This window comes from Centropristis striata, chromosome 10, assembly GCF_030273125.1.
Source record: "Centropristis striata isolate RG_2023a ecotype Rhode Island chromosome 10, C.striata_1.0, whole genome shotgun sequence".
Lineage (NCBI taxonomy): Eukaryota > Metazoa > Chordata > Actinopteri > Perciformes > Serranidae > Centropristis > Centropristis striata.
The window spans coordinates 18,187,809-18,212,642 of record NC_081526.1 but is presented as its reverse complement, the minus strand read 5'-3'; the positions used below and the strand labels follow the sequence as shown (position 1 = coordinate 18,212,642).

The 24,834-nt window shown below is 38.9% G+C and overlaps 1 protein-coding gene across 1 annotated transcript in view; it reads left to right on the top strand.

The window, feature by feature from the left end:
* sema5ba (sema domain, seven thrombospondin repeats (type 1 and type 1-like), transmembrane domain (TM) and short cytoplasmic domain, (semaphorin) 5Ba) overlaps positions 1-24,834 on the top strand; it is a 198,262-nt gene that overhangs the window by 76,663 nt on the left and 96,765 nt on the right. The window contains exons 4-5 of the mRNA XM_059342617.1: positions 17,458-17,557; positions 18,132-18,177. Of these exons, the coding sequence (XP_059198600.1) occupies positions 17,458-17,557; positions 18,132-18,177 (146 nt within the window). The remainder of the gene's footprint in view (positions 1-17,457; positions 17,558-18,131; positions 18,178-24,834) is intronic.

Here is a 24,834-nt window from a genome sequence, read left to right as displayed (position 1 = left end):
TTTGTTTTAGTGTCACTGTCAGTTCTAGTCTGACTTTGGATTTAATTATTTGAACACAGGGACCCACTGCTCTAAGTAATGATGTTGACTTTAATCCTGCTGCACTGCTGCCACTGCAGTACTTAGTCTGTCTTGTACCCGCACTGTAAAAATCCTGTTAGAAATATGGTGAACACATCGCCGACAAATCAGGCTTCTGCAGTTGAAATCTTACAGAGTTTCTTTAATACCTAACCTCAAATACAGAAACTGGATTTATAATCTGGAAATTGATTATGCATGAAAGTGCATGGAAGTGTAAAGGATAATTCTGTGTTTTTATTTACAACTTGGATCTCATTTCCTGTAGGGCTCTCCCCCTCTGAGATCATAAAGAATTTAGATGAGATAAGAAACACAATCAGACAGATAGTAAACAAACCTTGAAGGAGAGATGAGCAAACTATAAATCGAATGCCCAAACTTTCAGTCGTAAACATCATTCATCATCATAGTTCTTCATCTTTGACCTGCTAAAGTTATGGCCTGTACATTTTTAGATTATTCACATACTTGTGAGGCAAGAGGTGCAGTTTATTATGAACCAAATTGACGTTTATCAGTAGGTGGCGTTCTTAAGTGGCTGTATTATTCTGGAAGAAAAGAAGGAAGTGAGGCAACTTAGTATAAAGAGTGAGAAAGTCCATTTAGGCAGGGCAAACAAGTTCACTTGTAAACTAACTTTATGTCTATGTCATCGAGATAACTGCAACCAATAATAATGCTCTGAAGTAGTGATTTTTACCCGAAACTGATCTTTTTTAGATATCATACAAACCATTCATAAGTGTTTCTTTTTAATCTAAGATGAGGAATTATTACATTCAGATTGGGTCACTTTCAGGTTAACCTGCAAATAAAGTGGTTTTGATCATTTGGAAAAACCAAGTTTAAGTAAGCCAGGATTATCCTTTAATATTGTGGTTCCCATATGGCCAAGAATGGCAGATTTTAATATCTGACACTCAACAGCCCAAAAAAAAAAATCAATATTAAATGTCAGATTTGGCGTCAGAGCTTCTTTTTAGACTCATTGAACCAACACTGAACAATCATACAGGGAGGAAGATATCTCTTTTAACCTCACCTTGAGTGAAAGATAATATTATGAAGCCAGAAGGGATTCAGCTTTTCCTCTGCTCCCACTCAAACATTTTCTACGGGTTGCTACAATGTTCTCTGGAAGTTATCGTAGTTCATTGGCAGACATGGAAGCAAAAGGTAAATTAAAAGTTATGTCACAGGATGCGTTAAACATTAAAGAATGACACATACAATTGTAAGAATTAGTATGAAAAGGATAGAAAAATCTCAATCTTATCACCACTTACATGGCAATGAAATGGTGTGTGCATGCTTTATGTGCAGCATATTATTGCATTAATGCATCTTAAAGGGGACAGTTCTCTGTGTATGCATGCTTCAGAGAGCGTAAAATCATTGTGCACATGTTTTCTTTATACGGACACATACATGTCACATTTTACAGTCACAAAATGAATTGTTTTAATAAACATATACCTGTGCCAGATACAATAAAACCTCACAGCTTGGCATTCAGGCAGGTCAGCATGCAGCTATAAAGGAACAACAGAAAGCAAGAGGGAGCACAATAGAAGTGATTTTGTAGAATAATGGCGCTCACTATCTAGCCTGTTCATCTGTGTACAGTGGGCCAAGAAACAAGGTCTTCCTCGCGGCGTGAAATGGAACAGAACAGTTTTGGGCACCGAATCGCAGATAGATATGCCACAATGAAAGGTAAACACGCACAAAATTGCTGTGTTTATTTTTGAATGGGTCTGTTTGTGTTCCCTCTGCCAAGAGCGGTGGCTAAGATTGGAGGACCAAGAAATCACTGGTGGGGATCGAGGACAGAAACACAAAAATTGAAGAGGTGGCCGGAAGGTTTTCTTGTGATTAGAAATACACTCTGCCCCCTCCAGACCATATTGCAGACATTTCCTCAAGTCTTTTTGGTTTTTTTTTTCATTCTTTTTCGACTGCAGTATTGTTCCTTTCCAAGCCTCCCTCTGTGCTCTAGGGCCAACTCACCCATGTTGTAGGTCTGAACTCTGGCTAATGGAACTGAAGATGGAAATAACGAGCTCTGTGCCATTTGGTCCTTCTCTTTTTTTCGCTGAACTTTCCGTGTAATAGCACTTTTGAGCTTGAAAACTGGAGCCTCTTTGTATTGGATTTTCAATCCCTACAAGTGGAGAAATGCCTATTATCATTCCCAACAAAACTGAGCTGAGGTCACCTATAGGCTGAGTCTTTGCCTCTGTCCTGGTTCACCCACCAGGCCTCCAGATGTCCAGATTAGCTCGAGCCCCACCGGTGCTTCACTTCAAAGGCGTGCCACTTGAGAATGGCTCTCATGGCAGGGAGCTGCAGGGCTGCTGGCCTGTCAAAGCGGGCCGAGCAGGGCATTATGTGAAGGCAGCCGTATAGAAAAGGCCTGCACAATGAAAGTGTCAGTGAGAACCTGAGATTAGCCTCCGTGATTGATGAGCGTTTTATAGCGGCTTGTTGAAGCGCTACCTCTGTCACCTGGAGGAGCCCAGGGAGCCAGGGAAGAAGATTTGACCACGAGGACACAGTGTATGTGCCTATAATGACAAGTAATTGTTTTTGTTTGTATGTGTATGTTTGACTGCTTGTCTTTTCGTGCATCAGTTAGTGTCCCTGTCTATGACACAGTGAGATTTAATCCTGACAGTGTGTGTCTGAGCCGTGTGAAGGGATCAAGCGTCCTGTGGCCCCTGTCTCTGTCCCTCCACTGGAGCATGCTATCTGCATTGAAGCCTGGCTCCATCCTCTGGCTTTAAGCATTTCCTCTTTTGGCTCCATGGGCACAGACTTGAATTTGTTATATTTTGGGACAAAGATACTGAGACATTTATCACAAGTAGACCCACTTTTGTGTTTTATTTTTTAGGTCTGTGGGCGGACAATTCATCCTGAATCTCTCCTGGAATTTAATGAAAATATGCACTTTCTTAAAGTTAACTTTATCATAACTAAGTTTTTGTTTTCAGATTGTGCTGTCAGTCATGATAGAGAGTCTTGACAGTCCGTAAACTATGATGGATGTTTACAACTGACAGTGTGGGTAATCGTTTTATGGTTCCCCTTCATTTTATTTTTTGAATGACTTTGGGGAAAAAGTTGTAAACACAATATCATCTTTTTAAATTGAACTTGTTTGCCATCAGTTGCTTATTCACACATCTGGCAGACACAGAGACAGAACATAAGATGTCATTTATAACTCTAAGGTTATTCTAAGTCCAATGTTTACTTTCAACTAACTCCCGAGGGAAATATCTGCCTCTTTAGCTGCTACATGCTTCTCCCTGTTTACCAGCAAGTTGCAAACTGTGTTAGGAGCTGATCTGTAGTGGCTGTAGTAATTATGACTGGAGAAAAGGAGGAAGGTTGGGTTGTTGGATGGCTCCTTAAATACAGGACTTCCACCCAGGAGACCAGAGTTTGTTTCCTGTCACGAACTAAAAATGTCATAAAAAGTCATTATCTAAGTGTTCTGATGTGTGTACATTGCTTAACCATACCATGATGTTTTGTTTATTTTTTAAAAAACTAAATTTAACAACATACTCTGTTTTTTTCTAAACCTAACCACAATATTTTTCTCTTAAACCTAACCACGTAATTTCAGTGGGTTAATGTAACAAATCCAAAGGTGACATAAGGAAACTGCAACTAGCCATTTAATGGGCTGCTAAAAACCTTCTGCACGTAAATTATGTGAAGCAGGCCTCATAGTGTGAGGCTGGTAACCAGTGAAACTGTTGTGTAAAGTGAAGCTGTAGCTTGAAGCTTTTACACTTAAAAAAACAACACAATGGCTGTGAGAGTCGACCACAACAGTAAAGTTGCAGCCATCACAAATAAACAATTAATTGAAACTCACTAAAGTGCTCCCTTTGACAGCTACATTGTTTTGGACCTTTTTAAACATACCTTGTTTACACAGTTAAGCTACTTAACAACAACATGAGACTAACACAGCTTCACAGTAAAACGTTAAAGCAGAGTTGAAACTAAAAAAATAACTGCCAGTTCTCTCCACATGTCACCTGTAATGCACCACTTTGTGCATTTCTGCATGATTCCATGATGGAAATCACAAACGTTAAGATGCCAAGTATCATTTCAAGGTATAAAGATATAAATATAGATATAGATATTGTTAGTTCAGTGGAGCAGACAGCTCTGTAGAGTCACGTAGCTGCGACGTCATGACATTTCATATTGGCTAATTATTAAGCAGTGGTGGCACCTTTATCTAAAATGTATAAAGGTTGAAGACGACAGTTTATTTAGAGCCATTATAAATCGCCTAGAGAGCCTGATATAGAGAGGGCTGAAAAGATTAGCAGCAGCTTGTGAGACGTGTCAGTGCGCACAAAAAAGTCACGGTATGCCAAAGAGTGAAATGTAGACGTGCCATTACTGCTTACCAGTGAGATAATAAAGAAAAATACTTAAAATTAAGTCCATGATACGTGTGGTAAAATGATTATAGAAATACATACAAACAATGTTTATACAGTGCTGTGCAAAAGTTTTAGGCAGGTGTGAAAAAGTGCTGTTAAATAAGAATGCTTTCAAAAATAGAAATGTTAATAGTTTATGTGTATCAATTACCGAAATTCAAAGTGAGTGAACAGAAGAAAAATCTAAATCAAATCAATATTTGCTGTTGCCACACTTTTCCTTCAAACCAGCATCAATTCTTATAGGCATTTTTTTCACACCTGATTTCACTTGCACAGTACTGTAAATATCTTTTTTAGTTTCATAGAAATACTGAACAGAATCCACTTATAAAGCAAGTCTGTGCAAACGTATACATACATTACTTTGGGTTCATAAGTTTAGGTAGAGATTTGAATGTCTTATACTGAAATAAATACTGCAACACACAATTGTTCACCCCTACTGTTACACTGCATTAGAGAAACCCTGCCTCAAGATTTGACGGCATATAAATACAATTTTTGACAGCAGTCATTACAAGAAGACAAACATCCATCACGTCGAGCATCAAACCTTTCCCGCTGCTCTCCTTTGGCCTGTATTTTTCCAATCTGCTAACACACCTCACGCTGTATGTTTCTATGTCTGCTGTTTCGGAAGACGTGCCAGCATTTTTATGTCAACCAAATCACAGATGCAGTGCAGGAATACAGGATTGGAATCACGTAACCTCCACCCCACAGGCACACACAGTACGAGCCGCCAGCTCATGATTTAGATGGATGATACTGGCTCTCGGCGTAAGACTGTGGGTCTGATAAGAGCATGGCACGAGGGCAGCAAGTGGAACGTTCTGAATCTAGATATGGAGCCTGTATTTTGGAATTTATGGAGTCGGCTGTGGGTTATGTTATTGTATGTGTATATACTGGAGAACTGGTTTAAGAGAGTGTGTGTAAAGGGTCGGCCTGGTTTGTAAGAGAAATAGATAAACTCTGCCCCTTCATCACACCCAGAGCAGCAATATCCATCAAGGCAGCGAGATGTTTCATAAGGGAGTGTGTGCAGGAAAGTAATAGCAGATAATAAGACCTTTGGCTCAGGTTTCACTACCTCATTCACGGAGAAAAGGAGGAGTTGTCTGATGGATTAGATGGCTTCACAGCCCGGGTCATCTGCTCTGCTCAAATCACTCTGAAGAGAGACAAAGGAGAATAGAGACTGCTGGTGTCGTTGCTCATTTCCTGTTCAATTCCTCGCAAATCTTGTCTCTTCCATTTGCTTTTCATAGCCTCTCTTATGTCCTGCCTGCTTGAACTATTCTCTGTACCCATCTTATCTCCACTCCTCTCTCATTCACTCTCCTCCTCCTCTCCACGCTCCTCGTCTTATATTCTCTTTCTTGCCTTCCTCTTTCACTCTCTCTTCATCTCTCCATCACCTTTTTTTCTCTCTCAGCCTGCTCTTTTTGTGCTCCATAACAGGCAGAAAAATGTGTTGCACACTTTATATGAGTCCTTCTATCTCTTTCATCGTTTGGGTAATGGCGGTGTCGTTTAGCTGTGTGAAGGGCTCTTGAGGAGCACAGGAGCGATGCCCCTGCAAGACATAAACGTTCACTTAGAAGAAAAAGTATACACGGTGATGTTCCGATCTTATTTTTCATTCTATATTCTTGTCTTACTTTGCCACCTGTCTGTGTTTCCCCTCCTCATTCGTGATTACAGTGGTGGGAACTAATTGGAGTGGTGCTATGAGAGCTGTGGTGTGTTTGCAGCCATCCATCAGGCAGCTGAATGGAGCAGAGTTTAGCATGCTGCAGGGGCCAGCCTCTCACCCACTGATGGCATGTCAGGATATCAGATGCCGGCCCCAGAGATAGCAACGAGGATCAGAGAATAGAAAGCATTTAAAGGCTTTATTGCCACTTTAACAGAAAGGTGGAGCAGCAGCAGGAAGATTGCTCTTTTTGCTTTTTTGTCAATGTTGTCTCCTTACATGTGGAAATGAATTGGCAATTTTACATGCCGTCCTCTGAATATGTTCCTTTCACACAAAAATCAAGGTTGGCATACTAACATTTCTCATTTTCCCTGAATTGAATACTGTTCAAAGGCTTCCTTGGGTAAAATGCACTTCTGGTTTAGCCTTCCTAAACACACTGTAATACGCACAAGGCACAAGTAGTGCTATTTTCTCAAAACAATATATAAACTCATACAAATATAATCCCTCTCTATGATCAGTCATGACCCACTTGAAGTGTGTAGCAGTTTCTGTATCTACAGAGAGCCTGTATATTCTCTTTTTCCCCCCATTCTGTTCTGGATGCTTTTGTGTGTGGCCTGGCTGAAACTGTCATCAGTGTAGTCTTAGAGGGGCTTTCACACCTGAGGTGTTTGGTTCGCTTGAAACAAACTCTGGTGCATTCTGTCAGATAGTCCATTTGGTCTTTGCTGGTGAAACAAACTCTGGTGCAGACCAAAGAAGCAAACTCTGGTCTGCTAAAAAACAAACAGGGGTGTTTGTTAGCTTCCAAGTGCACCAGAGTTTGGTTCGGTGCAGGTGAAAACACAGTCCGAACCAAAGGAAGGAAGCTAACCAAAACACAGAGCATTCGGGGTGGAATTTGGGCAGAAATTTGTGAATCAATGTCAGGCAGGGTACTAGCAGATGTGAAAAAATGTAAAGGCCGCTCCAAATATGATCAAAAAAGTCCTCAACTTCACCATTGAATCGAACCAAGTCCACCAGACTTTATATGTGAAAGTGACCCTAGTCAAGCTAAATTCTCCTTTCTGTCACAATTATTATGCCCATTTTTAACTTGCTCGACTAAAGATCTGTAAACTCTCTTGCTGATAATGCTGTTTTTCCACTGCATGTTACGGCTCTTCTCAACTCCACTACTTTACCTGATTCACTTTCAGGTTGTTTTCTCTCTTTTGTTTTCTCCTGCAGATAATATCTATGACATTCTCAGCTAATCGACATTGGGAGGCTGCACAAACCTGCAGTAAATTATTTTTTATTGGCAACAAAACAGAAGGACTGTCTGCACTTTGTCAGTTGTATGATGTAGTGCGCTGCATAGTGCACGGTGTAATTTTTGTGGGTAGCTATTTTTTAAAATCTTGGTCGACAGTGGAATTTATAACAGTGTCTGAAAAGGAGAAGTTAGAAGTAAAACTTATATTTCCCTATTTGTTTGTGCTAGATGTTCTGTGTCGCTAGTGGCAATTCTTTCTGATCAATCAGTCAACTCTGTATGTTTTCATGTTTTCATTCTGCCTTAAAGTATCCTTTCTCATCCACAAAGAAAATAAAATCTATTTAACTACTTCAGTACTCTCAGTAAGTATGAGCTCATCTGAAAGTCAGTCAATAAAATGTGTTTTTGCTGAAGCACTTTCACTCATTTTTTTTTATGCTTAAAAAAAATCACAACAATCACCAGACCATGAGTCCACTAAACCATCAACTTCTATTCACACAAACCTTTCACAGTGTGAATACTCTCACAAACACATCATCAAGAACGAGCAGATCTAAGTTAAACAACAGTCACAACCTTTTCAATTGTTAGATTGCATAAACTGTAGAGCAAACAACGCGTATAATAACTAGGTTAGATAAAAAGCAGTAACACTTTAGAATAATGTTTACGCAGCGCAGACGTTATTCCATTAGCTGACAGTAATGCAACCGTGTGGCTTTTTCAGAGCATCATCCACATCGCTGCTGAGACTATTAAGAATCCTGGAAGAACATCCGTTGCCCTCATGATGGTTATTAATTAAAGCCACGGACTTAAACAGCCATTCACCTGCAAAATAAGTTTGAAGATCCATCACTGATACAGCTTATTAGAGAAGTGAGAACACTTCATCATTGATATTGCTATTTTTCAGCTCACAGCTCTTCTCTGCGAGTGCCACCGCTCCCTTTTATGCACCAAGTGCCAAGTACATCAAGGTACTCTCACTTACAGTTCTATCATGTTTGAATAAAGCCATTTCTGGACATTTCGGTAACAAAATACTTGTATTTGAATATCAAAGTTATTACTTTGACAGACAGATGAAGCCAGCAATTTAACAAATAGCATGTCTGAATGGTTCTTGTGATAAAAGCCATTCTGTTGGCTCTCTCAGACTCTCTTTTCTGGAATATTTCTCACAATTCCCTCAGTTTTACAACACATCTACTATTGCATTGGACTCACAAATTGTCAGTAGCTTTGGATGCGGCTTCGCTGTTGGTTTTGTGAGGCAGACAGAATCTTTACCGGTTGCTGACTGAGAGGCTATTAGCCTCCTGGCCCCTGTGCCATTCCTCCTGTGGCTGCTCAGTCCCCAGTCACTCCAGGCTCTTTCTCAGCTCTGCCCATAACCCGCAGACCCCTCTATCTGAGTTCAGTCAAGTGGGAGGAGGGGGGTGCGGGGGTGGGGATGGAGCAACAGAGGGATGAATAGAGGGAAAGTTGTGCTCTACTGGGGCACTCCCCCAAACTATCACCTTCTGCAAGTGCAGCCACAGTGAAAATCGAAAAGTTAGAATAGTAGAGATAGTGAAGAACGGGACAGGCAAGACGGGGTGGAGACTGAGCACAAGAAGGGCGAAGAGTGATATGAAGAAGACCAGACAAAACATATTTCAAGGGAATTCGGCCAGATAAGGCTGAAGTGTGAAAAGATCTGGCACTGCAGGGAAAGTTCTGCTCCTTAAGTGCTGAAAAACATTAGAATATATGGGGAAATGTGGCCATTTTTAGCTTTATTTGCACAAGTGTTCTTACAGTAAATTGATACTGTATGCAAATTTCTATATACAGAATGGATTCACTTCTGGGCCATTATTTAGCCATAAAAAATCATTTTCACATTGCAAATGTGAGTAGATGAAAGATGGAATATTGCTGTCAGGTGAGCTAAATTTATTCTGAGTGCAATCATACAGTATGTGTGCTAATTGACACCGGAGGTGATCCTTCATTCACAGAATCATCTACCAGATGGCAGCCAGTCTCCATGTCATCGGTTTCGTTAACAGTTTTTGGATCGACCACCTTGCCCCGAAGACAACTATTTTTAATATTGCCTATTTTCAACAAGTCTTCTTCCCATTAGCAAGACACTGTGTTCCTGTGTATCCCCCCTGAAGGAAGATGATGACAGACAGATACCTTTAGTACAATATGTGTCATTCATAGCTCATTAAACAGTGCAGCGCTCGAGGGGAGAAATCAACTAGATGTCTGATTATAATGCTAATGATAAAAAATATGATATTGTACAGGATGTTATTATGTGAATTTTTGCTGTCAGGTGGAGAATGAAGAAAAAAACAAAATAAGAGAACTCAACTTTACTGAAATACACAGTTTTCGGTTTTTAAAGGTCATCTTGTTTTGCACTTTTCTTGCCACAATGTTCTACCAGGACTCCAAATGGATTTTAAAGCCATTTCATAACCTTTTCTCATTCAGTCAAACTCGCTTTAATCCCTCTTGTCCAATCAGTGCCTTAAATGCTACTTGTTCTCCCAAGTCCATCCCTCTTTTTCTCTTTGTCTATGTCCCTGCTTGACTTTGGGGTTTTTTAAAAAGCTTTTTGGTTCTTGCAAACATGTAGAGACATTCTGGAGGACTGAAAAAGTGGGATTTTACCCACAGCCAGGCTCATTTCGATTTGTGCTATAGCCATTCGCTGTGTGCTTCTCTTTTGTCTGCTTCTGTAGCTCACCCTGCTGCTAATTCATAGCTTTAGGGCATTTTTACCTGCGCTTTTTAGTTAGTAGAGTTATTACAGTTCAACCTGCAGGAGACATGAATGTTCATACTAATTTCATGGCAATCCATCCAACAGTTGTACAGACAACCATAAATTTGAACCTCATGATGGCACCTGGAGAAAGTTGGAGTGTTGCCATCAGTCATTAGTATTTGTCCTCTGGGGAGCAGGAAAGTCTGTACAAAGATTTCATGGCAATCCATCATAGACACATGCATTAAAATGCATTTTAGGTGATCTAATCGTAGTTGGATTGTGCTTAACCACATGAAAGTACAGGTGTAGACCCCCAGAATGCATTGAGGAAAGATGATGTCCAATTGGTCAGCACATACAACATGCAGCAGCACCAGCCTCTACAGGACTGGATGACAGCTGCCAGCACATAAAGACCATCTCCATGCAGAAACAACAGAAAGGTCCCTTTGGAGAAATTTAAACAAATGCTAAACCATCACAGTGCAGCCTGGTGCTGTGTCAGTATTGGGAGCTGAGGCGAAAGGTGTTTGTGGAACAGCGAATCATGGCAATATGTCCATCGTCCATCTGTGATAATGTGACAGCTGCCTCGTCCCTAAAACAACCAGCAGCTGCAGCAGGAGGAGACAGTAAAGAAGAGAACGACAGTCAGTAGTTTGAGCCGAATAGAATAATCAATATGCATCAAAGTGGACACTGGAGAGACACATAGGTGTGAAGGTAATTGAGTCAAATCTTCACTAGATACGACTGGATAGGAGAAGCATTTTGATAAATGGTGTAATATAGTTGTTCAGATATTTTTGGATCAAAGTGGTGGACTGACTAAAAACACCTGTATTACTACTCTGATGGCTTCATCAGGTGCTGCTACCACAAATTTCTACCCTCAACTGTCAGATTTCTACTTTGTACCTTTTTATGGTGAATCTCAAGGTCTGAAGAGGACCTATCGCATGCCTATTATGTTACATCTGTGAAATCTGTACTATTCAGTCGAAAAAATCTCTCTGTATTTGAGTCAGCACCGTGCCCTCAAAGGCCGACACCGTCCTCCCAGCTCTGAGACGGACAAAGTTTGATGAGCTAGCAAGCAGACAGGCCCGGCGGCTCAAATTTAGAGGGATTAGATGAAGGTAAGATTGGATCTCTATCAAATAGGCCTCTCTGAGCTCCAACTTAGGGAATCTCACATTCCATCAGGTTTTAAGAGATAAACAGTTTTGGATTGTGCTCAAGCTCTGTGTGTGTGTGTGTGTGTGTGTGTGTGTGTTTGTGTTTGTGTTTGTGTGTGTGTGTGTGTGTGTGTGTGTTTGTTTATGCAGACACTGGTTTTCTTTTTTTTTGGGTTCTGCAATATGTGCTTTCGTTCCCTGGCATTTTCCAGCTTTGACTGCTCTTCATCCAGACTCGGTCTAATAGCGACTCATATCAGTCGGGGTGCCACTTCACTCTGCCCACATGCTGGTTGTGTGGGAAGCAGCTGAATGCTTAAAAAGATGGAAGACGATAGAAAGGTTATGATTTATGTCTGTGTGAGACGAATGTCTTAGCCACTGTCCTCATCCCTCTCCTCATCCCTCTGGCAGCCACGGGCTAATGCATTAATCCGTCTGCCAGCTGATAGCAAAGGGGGAAAAAATAACGCAATAATCGTTCATCAAGTCCAAGCTTTGGGGCCCGTGAGTCAAACCATGAGGGAGGGGGGGCTTTCATATTCATCCAGCTTTATTGTCCTTTCTTTCCCCCACCGCCCGGCCGGACAGTTATGAGGGGAAGGACTGAGCAACGCATATAAAACCACTTGTAAGCAGGAGGATAAATGTCAGTCAATGAAAGACCCCTCACTGTCAGGAGGCCTTTCTAACAGAGTAAACAAGCTCATGGTTCACAGGATTTGCTGCATGCTACTGAATCAAATTCGACCACACTTTTTTTCACAAGCTTCTGAAGAGATATTCATGATGTGGGGGAATGTTTATATGCACGTAACATTTCTCGGTTCGAATTTCAAGTGATTCATGCTCCACATTAAAATCTCTGAACTGAACGCTAACAGCTCCTGTTTTTACTGTTAGGTGCATAATGCTGCTGTGGGAATAATTCTCGTGTTATCTATTTCTCCACTGCACATTCTTATTTTATGGTTCATGTCATATGCTCTGTTTTAATGGTCCTGTTTTATGGGGAGAATAAGTCATTTTAACAATCCGTCGTTTGTCTAAATGACATCATTTTCTGTTTCTGGATTTTTTCCAGAATATATTTGGTGTGTAACTTGGGGGGAGGGGCTAAAGTTTGGTTTGATGCATGCTGTATTTCAGCTCAGCAGAGAGGGAGATTAGCCTCAGGTTGCCTTCTGCTTTTTATGGGCAGTCCTGGCTCTGCTCTCTGTTTTTACCACAACATTTCTCCGGTTGTATAATCTCTCTGCTTTCACCTCAAGCGTCTTCCTTCTTTGGTAACATGATATGGCTTTGGATGAGAGGGAGAAAATGAGCTTTAATGACAAAAATCATGGATAGTAGTGCTGTAAAGTTGTTTTTATTTAATCCATACATAGAGTAGACTGGATATTAACATGCACATGCTAAGGATCCTGTTCAAGATTGGTTCTTTGTGTGCATAGTTTTCTGTGTAGTATTCTGCTGTGTAGTCTTCTTGTAATCAATCCTCCTCTCGGATGTTCTATCCCAATTTAAACAAGTCCTCCAAACCCCACAACACAGGTCATTTGTTCCTGTCCTCTTGTACAGGGGTGTCCAACTGAATCATGACAGGGCTTGTGTGGCTGCAGGAGCATGCCTGACTCAACTTTTCAATGGATCAGTTTGACTTCAGCTCTAATACAGACAGAGGAGTGTTTTCAAAATTACTGGTGGCAGAAGCTCAACATCTTCATACCTAAATGTAATGGTCTCTTTTTGAAGTGGTTGCACTTTGGTTAGGTTTGGCAACTATACTACTTGCTTAAGGTTAGGGGGAAAGTATATGGTTAGGTGTAGCAACAGATAGTTAAAAAAGTAAAATAAATTGACTTTTTTAATAAAGCATAGTGTGACTTAAAGCATGATGTAAATCATGTAACATTTTTTCTTTTTTTCTGTTTTGCTGAAACCAATAAGTATTTAGTAGAATGATAATGATGCCTGCAGTTACGACTGCTGCAGTGTAACTTCCAGCTTTGCTTTATTTGGCTATTAAATATTCAGCATCCTTAAATCTGTGACAGTATTTGCGATACTGCACACAAATGCTGCTCTCAAACAACAAAAGTCAAATATTTTGAACACACAAGGAAACCTAAAGCAGGGAATCTTGTACTATAAATAGAAAGCTCTGACTGTCTTGTAGTTTCGTGTGAAAGTTGGATTTTCACGATACTGAAAATGCATTTCAAACGTTTAGTGTCTGTGTGCCTTCTCAACGTTAATGAGGTGTTCTGTGCATGTTAATGCAGTTGGTGTTTAAAGGATTGATTAGAGAATTTTAATGACCTCATTTGAGTGTTAGAATTGTGTTCACATTTACAGAGACACTGTGCACACACACACACACACACACACACACACTCTCTATACACTCTATATACTCGTCTGTATATATACTGGTTGTGTCGGGCTCTTTAAGTCTTCTTCATGTCTGTTTACATAAGATTGTGAGGCTAAAGATGACCTATTCTCCAGCTCCCCTCTGCTCCTAAAGCTCCGGCCTCTGCAGCCATTAATCAGAGAGCGATGTGCAGATGGTCCGGATCGCCTCCTCGCACCGGCCTTGTATGGTTTTTACACCCACAGTGCATGTCAAACGTGGTCAACCATATAACATATATGCTTGAATGTGAGAAATGAAAACAATGTGCATATGTATCATATAAATATTTATAGAGCAATAACGTGATAGCCTGCAAGGTGTTGGAATTACACTGAGCCGTCCTGTGATTTATTACATGTGCTGGGGTTATCAGCGGTTTAATCCTGAGTGCATACAAATGTTTTTACAGCCTGTTAATAATTTTAAAAGGTTAAATTTATTCTCTTATCTGGCTGGTTTATTAAAATCATTGTACTGTTTGTGATTCTCATGTTCTCCATGAGAGTCGAGCTTTTGTTAATATAACTAAGCGTGTATCGTTTAGTTGCTTCAGGCGATGCATATGAGTTTTTCTCTTCTGAGCTGCATGCTGCTACATACAAAGCTTATGTTACAGTTCCACTGAGGGCTGAATAATTCATTGAAAAAAATCATCGTTTGATATTCCTAAATTATTAAAATTGTAATTATTTTCTGTTAATTAAAATCAACGCATGTATTTGTGATTTAACTAGCATTAAACATACTTTTTTTACAAGTTTGTACCAGTAATACAATGAAAAGTATACAATAGATTGCTTTTAATGAAAATATGATTCGAGACTGCATAAAAAACAATAAAATATCTAGTTTATTTAAAAAACAAACAAAGACCCCCTGGAACCCCCCCCAACAGAGATCTGAATTTCTTAGAAATTATCTTAGAAATTATTAGAAAATTATTCTGCGCACAACTGACCTGCACAGGGCTGCTCCGACTGGATTATGGGCCTTTTATTTATGTCAATATCTGAGGTTATTATTAATATTATTTATCAAAAAATGCAATATGGACAATATCTGAATCACAGGAGGAGCAGTATTTGTGAAAGGCAAATTATGTGTCAAAATATATTTCTATTTGCTAGAATTCCTCACAAATAATTGATCATCATTTTGATATATTCTTTCAGGAAAATAAGTATAATGATGCAAAAATGATAATTTCAGCAAGATAGCAAAATATAGAATAAGACGGGTCTAATCTATTAAATTATAATTACTTGGATCTTCAGTCAACTCAGTGAAAACTTTCCCTTCCTATTCAACATCTGGATAAAACAGACTGAGACAGGTGTCACAGCTGGCCACCTTTAATTAAAGTATGTATGTGTTCTTGTTTAAGTCTCTTCCTGTGTGTATGTTAAATCTCAAGCACCATACTGTAGCTTCAGCCTTTTGTCTTCTTTTTCATGCAGACAATATGTCTAGATATGTCTGCAGAAGTTGGAGCCATATGGGCCTCATCCATCCTAAAGCCCGTCCTGTCTTTTTATTGTTCGCTGTGACTTTTTCACTTTGATGTAGCCTCACACCCGTAGCCCCGAGCTTACGCAGGCTACTTTAATGTTTAAAGAAAAAGAAGGTTTAAGCTTTTAAATGTTTGATGACTGCTGCCTTAATGATTAGAGTTATCAGCAGTGGCCAAATGTTTCACACATGACCACCTCAGCGTTTATCTCCCTTTCACTTGAACAGTTTCACAATGTTATAGGCTATATATTAATATACAGGCAAGGTGTTGAAGTCATCGTTTCTTTCTTCTTTCTCAAAGCTTTTTGTAAAATAGCTGAAAGCTATTTAACACGGCTTTTTGAAATTGGTTAAGGGAGTCTGAATTCCCACCAACTGCTGTGATTTTGTGTACAGCATTGGGAAAAGTGATAAATCCCTTTATGCTGCGCAAACCTCCCACGTGGTGAAATAAATCCATTTAAAGGTCGACGCTGTGGGGTCACACAAAGACCGAGGAGAAAATGCTCTTTTCCTGCAGTTTTCAAAGTGACATTAACTGCCCCGCCAGGCGGCCCCTCTGCTCCGCTGCTCTCAAATTTTTATTTGTGAAAGCCAGAGGTTTCAGCTGCATGCACCACACAGAGCTCAGTTTGTCCCGACGTCAGGTTGGGTTAGGATTTAGTGCCTGATGTGTCCTGGACAGCTTTGTCCCTCTCTGCAGGGGACACCAGCACAGCGCAGGGAGCTTCCGTTGCTCACTGCAACTTTAAAAAAAACAAACTTTATTATTATTATTTTTTTCCAACATATAACAAACACACAGTTCATCTTTTGAGTGACTCGTCCATGATTCTCTTTGCAAATCATTAAAAAAAACAGATTTAACATTACCTAAAAAGTTTATACTGTACACACAGTAACAGAGATAACACAGTAAGTTGCACTGCTACAGCCCTCACTGCACTTTTTTATAACTACACCTGCATCAAATATTTTTCCCTAAAACAGATTACTTTATTGACCTTTTTTGGAATATTCAATTCACTTTTTAGTCTGGAAAATGAAAAAAGTTACAAAATATAATAAATAAATAAAAAAGATACTTATCAAGTTTCGAGTGGACAGCTGTGGCATCTTTAATTTGTCTATTTCGTCTAAACAAAGTGAGAAATTCTTTACATTTGAGAAACTAGAACTATCAAATGTGTGGCAATTTTGCGTATTAAACTATTAAATAATTAATTGTCATAATTGTTTTTTCATTGCTATTTGGCAATTGAACATGTGTTACTGTTGATAAATAATAAATTACAATATATATATGTATGTACTACACGGCTGAAGAGTGTCTGAAGATGTTTACACTTATTAAATCATTATGTCAAACTTGTTGATGGTTGATCAAAAATACAATTTACAAACATTTATACGTGCATATAAATATACAATTCAAAAACATTTTCCCCAGTGTAATTATATACTACTCAGATATCTATAAGATATAACTCAATTACCTCCTTGTCCTCCAACCAACTCTTCCTTGTCTTTAAACCTCTTAAAACATGTTTGTAATTGATTAATGTTTGAGCTCTCTATCCAACTCAGTCCACAAGTTCACTCCACAGATTAAAATGCACAAACTCGTCATAGAAGTACGAACACAATGTTTTTTTTAAATTGAACTTTTTCCTTAAATCATAACCCCCCTTCTCTGTCAAAGCATATTATTGGTATGCTACACAAAGGTAGTCTTGCTTTCTACATTATTTGAGCATTCTTAAATTTGATCAGATGCATGAATTTCAGAGTATAAACACGTTTAAATACAGAATGTTTGTGATATCCTACAATAGAATATTGATTTAACTTACTGTATAATGGCACGATGATGACATTATTCACCTTTCTTTCTTTTTTTCTTTCTTTCTTTCTTTCTTTCTTTCTTTCTTTCTTTCTTTCTTTCTTTCTTTCTTTCTTTCTTTCTTTCTTTCTTTCTTTCTTTCTTTCTTTCTTTCTTTCTTTCTTTCTTTCTTTCTTTCTTTCTTTCTTTCAGCACTCAGTCCGTGGATTTCCACTTTCTCCTGCCCCGGCGTGAGAGACTTCTCCCAGCTCACCCTTGACCTGACGAGGAATGAGCTTATTGTGGGTGCCAGGTAAGAAACTGTAAATCCACTCAGCTTTTCACCCCGCAGAGCACATTACTGAGAATGTGATACCCTTTCTGACTCACTCATGCAGTGCAGTTTTCGGATAATGATGCTGCTTAAGTGCTCCACTGGGGCCCCGTTGGACCAAGTCAAGCTTTGGATTTGGCAGAAGGGATGAAATCAGAAGAAATGCGTCATTTTGCACTGTCTCTCTCTCTCTGTGTGTGTGTGTGTGTGTGTGTGTGTGTGTGTGTGTGTGTGTGTGTGTTAATGTTCCTGTTAACTAACATGACTTCAACTTTTGCCTGATTTAACCCTGTTGGAAACACACAAATGCAACTAATAGTTCTACTTGCATGGCCACACCAGTCACATAAACCCAAAAACAAAGACTTAAGACTGATAGATGGTTACAGTATGGCCTTTAATCGGCTTTACTTTAAGTTGACAGAAGCTAAAATGGACTGTCTCTTCGATGAAACTTAATTTGCATTAATAAACACATTTTTTTCTGGCTAAAGTCTTGTCATGTAGTGCACACACTCACATATCTTCTTTTTACTCTCTCCCTTCAATCCAGAAACCACCTGTTCAGACTGGACCTCAGTAACATGTCGCTGATACAGGTAGGCATGCTGATGTATCTGTTTCTCTGTTAAAGGATGAAAGTTTTGGATGATTTTGTAGCTTTTATTTTTGGGGGAAATCCCTTTTTTTCAAGTTAAACCTGGATTCATCTACCTAGGTCTGAGTTTAAAGTTTAACAAACAAAAGTGAGAATATTAATGGGAAATGGTGTATTGTGTGTATTGTGTGTGTGTGTGTGTGTGTGTGTGTGTGTGTGTGTGTGTGTGTGTGTGTGTGTGTGTGTGTGTGCGTGTGCGTGTGCATGCACATGCATGCCCTATCCTGATTAACAAAAACACAGAGCCCCAGATCTCATTCATTCATTATGACTTTGTAACAACTTGATGACTTCTGGTGGGCGTAAACATCATCTGATTAGATGCTTTGGGAGCAGTTTTTAAGAGACAGAGTTACTAGGGCCTCAACTAAAAGATTCTCTCCAAACCCAGTTGAATATTACTGCTTTGATTAACTGGACACAGAGTACAAATCAGCAGGCAGACAATCCTTCACTCTGTTGATTTTTGCTTTCATCCAATTCCCAGAAATTGTTAAAAGCTACTTTCATATCAGTTGGACCCTAGAAACAAGAAAAGTTCACAGAAGAGACGTGACTACTTGGATAGAGTTAAAGTAATACTTTAACACATTTGCTCTGTGGTGGATCATGTGTTTGCTGAGATGCTTGGACAAATACAGGAAAGAGGGTAGTCTAATTTCATTGGCCGTTTGATTAATAATTAAAGCAGCTTTATTATTATTCCTTGTTTTTTGAATGGAGTTCTGCTGGGACAGACAACAACTCAGGACAAGACTGTGCAGCAGCTTGTGAGGGGTTCATAACCTGCTTGGATCTTCTTTTGAACTTCATTCATTGGCTCCAATTTTCTGGTTGGTGCTAACTAAATCCTGGGACCTTTTTACCCACTCTAGGTTATTAATTAGCTGTAACCACCATCTCCCACCATGCACAGTAAAGTTAAAACCACCTGCTCCTGCAAAATCTTTGTTGTCCTGCAGGATCAGCTCCTCAAGATGTACTGGGTCATAACATACCAGATATAGAATTAATTTGCAGATGTTGTGGTTCAAAATGAGACCAAACTTTTCCATGGATGTCAGTTTTTGAGCCATTACAGTCTACTTAGAGTTTTTTTGCCTCGCTGATTGCTGAGCATGCCTTGCTACGTGATTTTGTGCAAAACTTCCCTACCAGCCAGTTAAGAGGAATAAGCAATCTGCAATCAGTGATTGTATAAAACAGTTGATAAAACAAGATTTTCAAAAATTGTGAATCACAGCAACCACGAGAGGTCCTTGGGCACACAGACGTTAGTGTGCACAAAAAGTGTTAGGCTGATTGATCCTGCAGAATGAAAGATTAGCCGTGGAGTGACAGATGCCTCATGCACACATGCACGTACTGTACTTGGTAGTTGCTCCAGTTAAAAATGTAAAGTTTTAAATACCTCGTTGACAGATTTTATCGACTTTTTTTTGCAGTGAGTGCTTCCCTTGTCAATAAAACCTTGCTGGCAGTAATGTCAGATCCCTCTCCATTGAATTCCTGTTAGTGAAGTCTCTGTAGGTGATGCTTTATGTCTGGTAAGCCATCTAACAACAGGCTTCCTCTTCTGTTTGTTCCAAATTGCTGTTAACTAGAAATAAAAATGTAAAAAACAACCCCTTATTGATACATGGCCAAACCACTGCAGAGTTATAAAAGTTAATGATAGGGATATTTATTCACATTGAAGTTTGAATTGCCTTCTGGAGAAAGAGTGCATGTTCTGATGTAAGAATCAACATAAATGCATATATTTTTATTATCCTCTGTGTTGCAGAGGATGTAATTATATTGAAGGGTGCATGTATACACTTGCATTAGTGTGTCCTCTGTCTGTGGGTGTAATGTGTGTGTTTTGTGGTGATGTGGGTGTTTTGCTGTAAAGCAGCTGTGGTGTAGCCAGGAGTGTTCGCTCTGGGGCACAGAGTTGCCATGTGGTTGCATCAGGCATCACAAATGACAATCCACCAACTCTCTGTGGGACTGTGTAATCTACACCGGTATATCACTGTCACAGAGTACAGAGGAGCAGTCTTTATATAACCCAGAATACAGTGCACTGTGCTTCAAATGACTGTAGGATATCTCCTCTTCAGTTTGCCAGGGTTTTCCACTGCTGTGAGGAAGATTTAATTACATATTCTGTTAAGGTTATTAAGGTTAATGTCATTTCTTTTAACTCTGTAAAGTATGTAAAGCCTTCTTCATAGTCTATCCCTGTCATGTTCACAAGCCTTTTCCTGCAAGGGGTCATGAATGGGAGCATGGAGTGAAAATCTGTTCAGCCAATTTCCCACCTCAAGACATGGTAACATTTTAAGGAAAATACCAGTCTAGCTGTTGTGAATAAATGCAGTATCACTGCAGGAACAAGCACTCAAACACTTCAGTGTTCACTGAACAAATCCACTGTTTCTGTTGGAGTTGAAAGGTCGATAGTGCTGGTTTTTGCATGGTTTAGCCAATTAACTACAAATCTTGTGTACTTTTGTAAATGTGTAAATTTTTCCAAAGCATACCCTGAACGAGGACACTGATTTTTACACCTTCCTTGCAAACCGTGGTTTCAGTTGATGCCAGTGTAATATGAAAATCAGCACGATAGGAAACTGTGAACATTAGTGTGCTTTATGTTTTCTAAAAAGCTTTGAAGATATTTTGATGAAAACTTTGCTTACTATGCATGCATCAACAGAGAATCCGACTCGTGTAGTATAATTAAAGTCTCATTTATTCAGTCAAATGGTCACTTCTTCCCAAACCCAGATATTTTCTCTAAAACCTGTTATTTTAAACAGACAATTACTTGCACAGGTAGCACAATGTGTTTATGTGGGGGTGTTTTACATAATAAAGTTTCAGCCAAAATGCATGTATCTGGGAAGTAGTGAGCATATAACTGGATGAATGAGACTTGGATTATATTGCAGGAGTTGCATACATTTTTAAGTTTAAAAATGTATGTGTTGATGTAGTTTTGCTGTTGTTATATGCGACCATCATTTACTTCAATTCAATTCAAAGTATTTTTCGTTCACTGAGAAAAACAAAGTTTCCTTCCACAAATTCAAGATAACACAGGGTAATAGGTAGAGTAATTTATATACAAATGATCATTGTGAAGATGAAGTATTAATTTCAAGGAAGCTTGGACATTTGAGAAATAGCTGCTGTAAAATCTGCAATCTGCAGCTTGATAGTAAAAAGCAGAAGACAAACAGCACGGATATGTTGAATATAGTTAAGTTATAGTTTCTTAACTAAAAACCCTCTTAACTGTGTCTGTATAATAATAATAATATTTATTTATAGAGCACTTTTCAAAACACATGTTACAAAGTTATTTACAAAGACAAATTAAAAACCGACATAAAAATGAACAGATACAAGTAATTTTAGTATAGTAATACCAAAACAGTCTAATAAGAAAATGGAAACATTCTGTGCAATTGAAATCCACTTCAAGGAAAGTTAAAGTTCAGTATGTATAATAATGTATCATCATGTGATAACAAGTTAGTAATCCAAAAATATACGGTGTTCTTTCAAGAACTGCTGGCTGACACCTAAAGTATCCTTGATTTGCAGTTAATAGTTTGCAGCATGTTCAACCAGCACAGTCATTTAAGTGTTCACCCATGTTCTGCTTTATTTAATGGGAAAAATATGATTAGTTGTTCTGTCCTGTTGAGGTCCATAACTGTTTTTTTGTTCAAAGACTTGTATTAACTTTCTTAATCTCAAAAGTAGCTTAAAGTATTAAATTTGCAGCATCTGTAACATTATTTCAAGGACAAAGACCTGCATTATTTTTACACTAGATATCCCCACAGCATGGAAGCACATCACCAGACTGGACCCTCTCTGACAAAGTCCCCTTTCACATCAGCCACAACTGAATGACATGATGTGTACAGCTGCCACCCGTGTGTCACTGCCGATATCAATGCGCCCTTTGTCTACGTGTCCTAGTTGTCTAGTTTCGGAGGAGAGAAGTTGACTTATGTGGGTTTTTATTTGTTTTCGCCCTTGTCGTGTTGTTCTCTGCAGCTCTGTGAAGCTCTTCTCTTTGTCCTGAAAAAGGCATCTGCAATCTTTAACACCATTCTGACATGCAGACATACCCACACACATGCACTCAAACGTGCTACCTCTAAATGTGTCTTTTTCTCCCCCCCCCCCCCACACACACACGCCTACACACACACATCCTCAGCTTATTGTGAGCTATAGGGATAAATGAGGTAGTTCCTTTTTCACTCTGGCCAGTGTGGAGGTGTCATCTGTGATGCCAAGGCTGAAATCAATGAGAACATTATACAAACTGCCCAGTGAAGCAGAGAGGAGGGTCTGTACCCCCATGCTCATTTGCCAGTAAACGAAAGCTGTCCAAAGAGACGGAGGAGGGCGGCATCTTAAAATACTCCCTTTCTTTTGTTGTATAACCGAATGGAAAACAAACCCAAATCTCCCACTTGCCAGTCCGAGCCTCTGCTTCAACATCAAAGGCTCATTTCTCCGAGGCATTCGGTTTGGATTCCTTAAGCAGCGATATGTTGCTTGAATATCCAAACCACCTGTCAGAGGCAGAGGCTGTTTTCACTGGGTTTGTTTGTTTGTTTGAGTTCAAACTTGAGTTCAGTCCCTCATTACCCTTGGTTTTCCTCATTAAAGTGTTGCTCTTCACAAACATTGCCAGGAAATGATGTCAGCACCCATTTTAATGTACAAGTGTACTGTGTAAGGACACTCAAACTGAACCAGTACAGGCCACAAAGAAGTAAAGAAAAGACAACCTCTTTTATGAAAGATATAGAAACTATAAATCACCTGCCAGTTTAATTGTAACATATTTTCTGTCTATGCTATTTTTATGTTAATGAACATTTATAGTTTCCAAATATAAGTGAAACATTGTGAAATAAAATAGCACTAGTATCAAAATTTCACTGCAACTAGGTTAACAACAACAAAATTAATTTACAGTCCACCCCCCCAAAAATCATACAGACATGTTTTTATTTTAATCTAAATAAGCTATTGTGTGCTTTATATTGTGCATCAAGAAGGTGCAAAATGTAAACATGAATGGTTTTTACATAATATTTAATTCAGAAAATGTTGGCTATTAAATGTATTTTATTTTATTTTTTTAATTATCAGCAATTGACTAAAACTGAACAGTGATGATATTTATTTAGCCATTTATTTTATTTCTATTTATTTTATTTTCTCAGTTATCGTTTACAGACTTGGCTGACAATGTATAACAATGATAAATATTATTGTATAAAGTTTTATGTTGGTTGAAGTAACTCTCTTGGAACATTTGCACAGTGGTGAAAAGTCGGTGCACAAGCCACATAAAAAAGGTTTATTTTCATTCCAGCTACAGTACTGTGTAAAAAGTCTTAGGCAGGTGTTGAAAAGGAAAATGAAGCTGGTTTGAAGTCAAAGGGTGGTCACACCAAAGATTGATTTGATTTAGATTATTCTTCTGTTCACTCACTTTGCATTTTGTTAAATGCTAAAAAAATAAATTATTAACATTTTTTTTAAAGCATTCTTATTTTACAGCATTTTTTCCACACCTGCCTAAAACTTGCACAGTACTGTATATTGTCGTATACTGTCCTTTTTTTAAAGGAAAAATAAATCAAAGAAGACAAGTAAGGCCATATGCACTGTCTCGTCAATAACATCATGAAGCAGTCATGTTATAGCCTTGGCTTTGGATTCTTTGGACATTTGGTTCAGTTTGTTTCATCTAGTTCAGTACAAAACAAGGACTATACAAGCCTCGGCCATAAGGTCCATACTGTATCTCAGCAACCATATATCTATTACTCTCATTTATTGCACCATGGCAGTAGATGTGGATATTTATGGTCTTTCAGAAAGCTTTTAACCAGGTTTCATAGAGCTGAATGTTGGAGGTTTTATTCATCATGAGAAGAGCTTCGGCTGAATAAATCAGTGCATCAAAACTGTCCTACTGTAAAAAAAAAAAAAAAAAAAAAACCTATGTAACACACTGAGCATCTCTTACAGTACGTCAGTGACATTTTATATCTCCCATTTTCTCAAGAAGCTACAACAAGGGTGTTGGGATAATTTTCTAACCCTTTATGACATATGTGCAATTGAAAACTGTACAAAGACAATATATTTGATGTTAAAACAGATAAACCTCTGTTTCTTAAACTCTGAATTCTAATTTTGTGCATGCTGTCCCGTTTTTTTTTTTTTTCAAATTAGGGTTGTAGTTAAGGTAGTCAGCTACAGTTGCATGCTGTGTTGTGACATGCCCCTAGCCTGGGTATACCCATACTGCCAAGACAATGACGTGTACTACTCAGCAGACGGAAGCTTGTAGTTTGCTTATGGATCCAACATGGCTGCAGCAGACGTGAAGCTCTCTTTGGATCTAGCTGTAGACAGTGTTCTAGATAGTTTAGAGCAAAAGTTTATTTTAAAAGAAGAACAACGTTTGGCTTTATACTCCTGTGTCACCACGAAAAAGGATGTTTTTGCCTTGCTTCTGACTTGATTTGGCAAAAGCCTAATCTACCAACTAGCCCCGCTACCG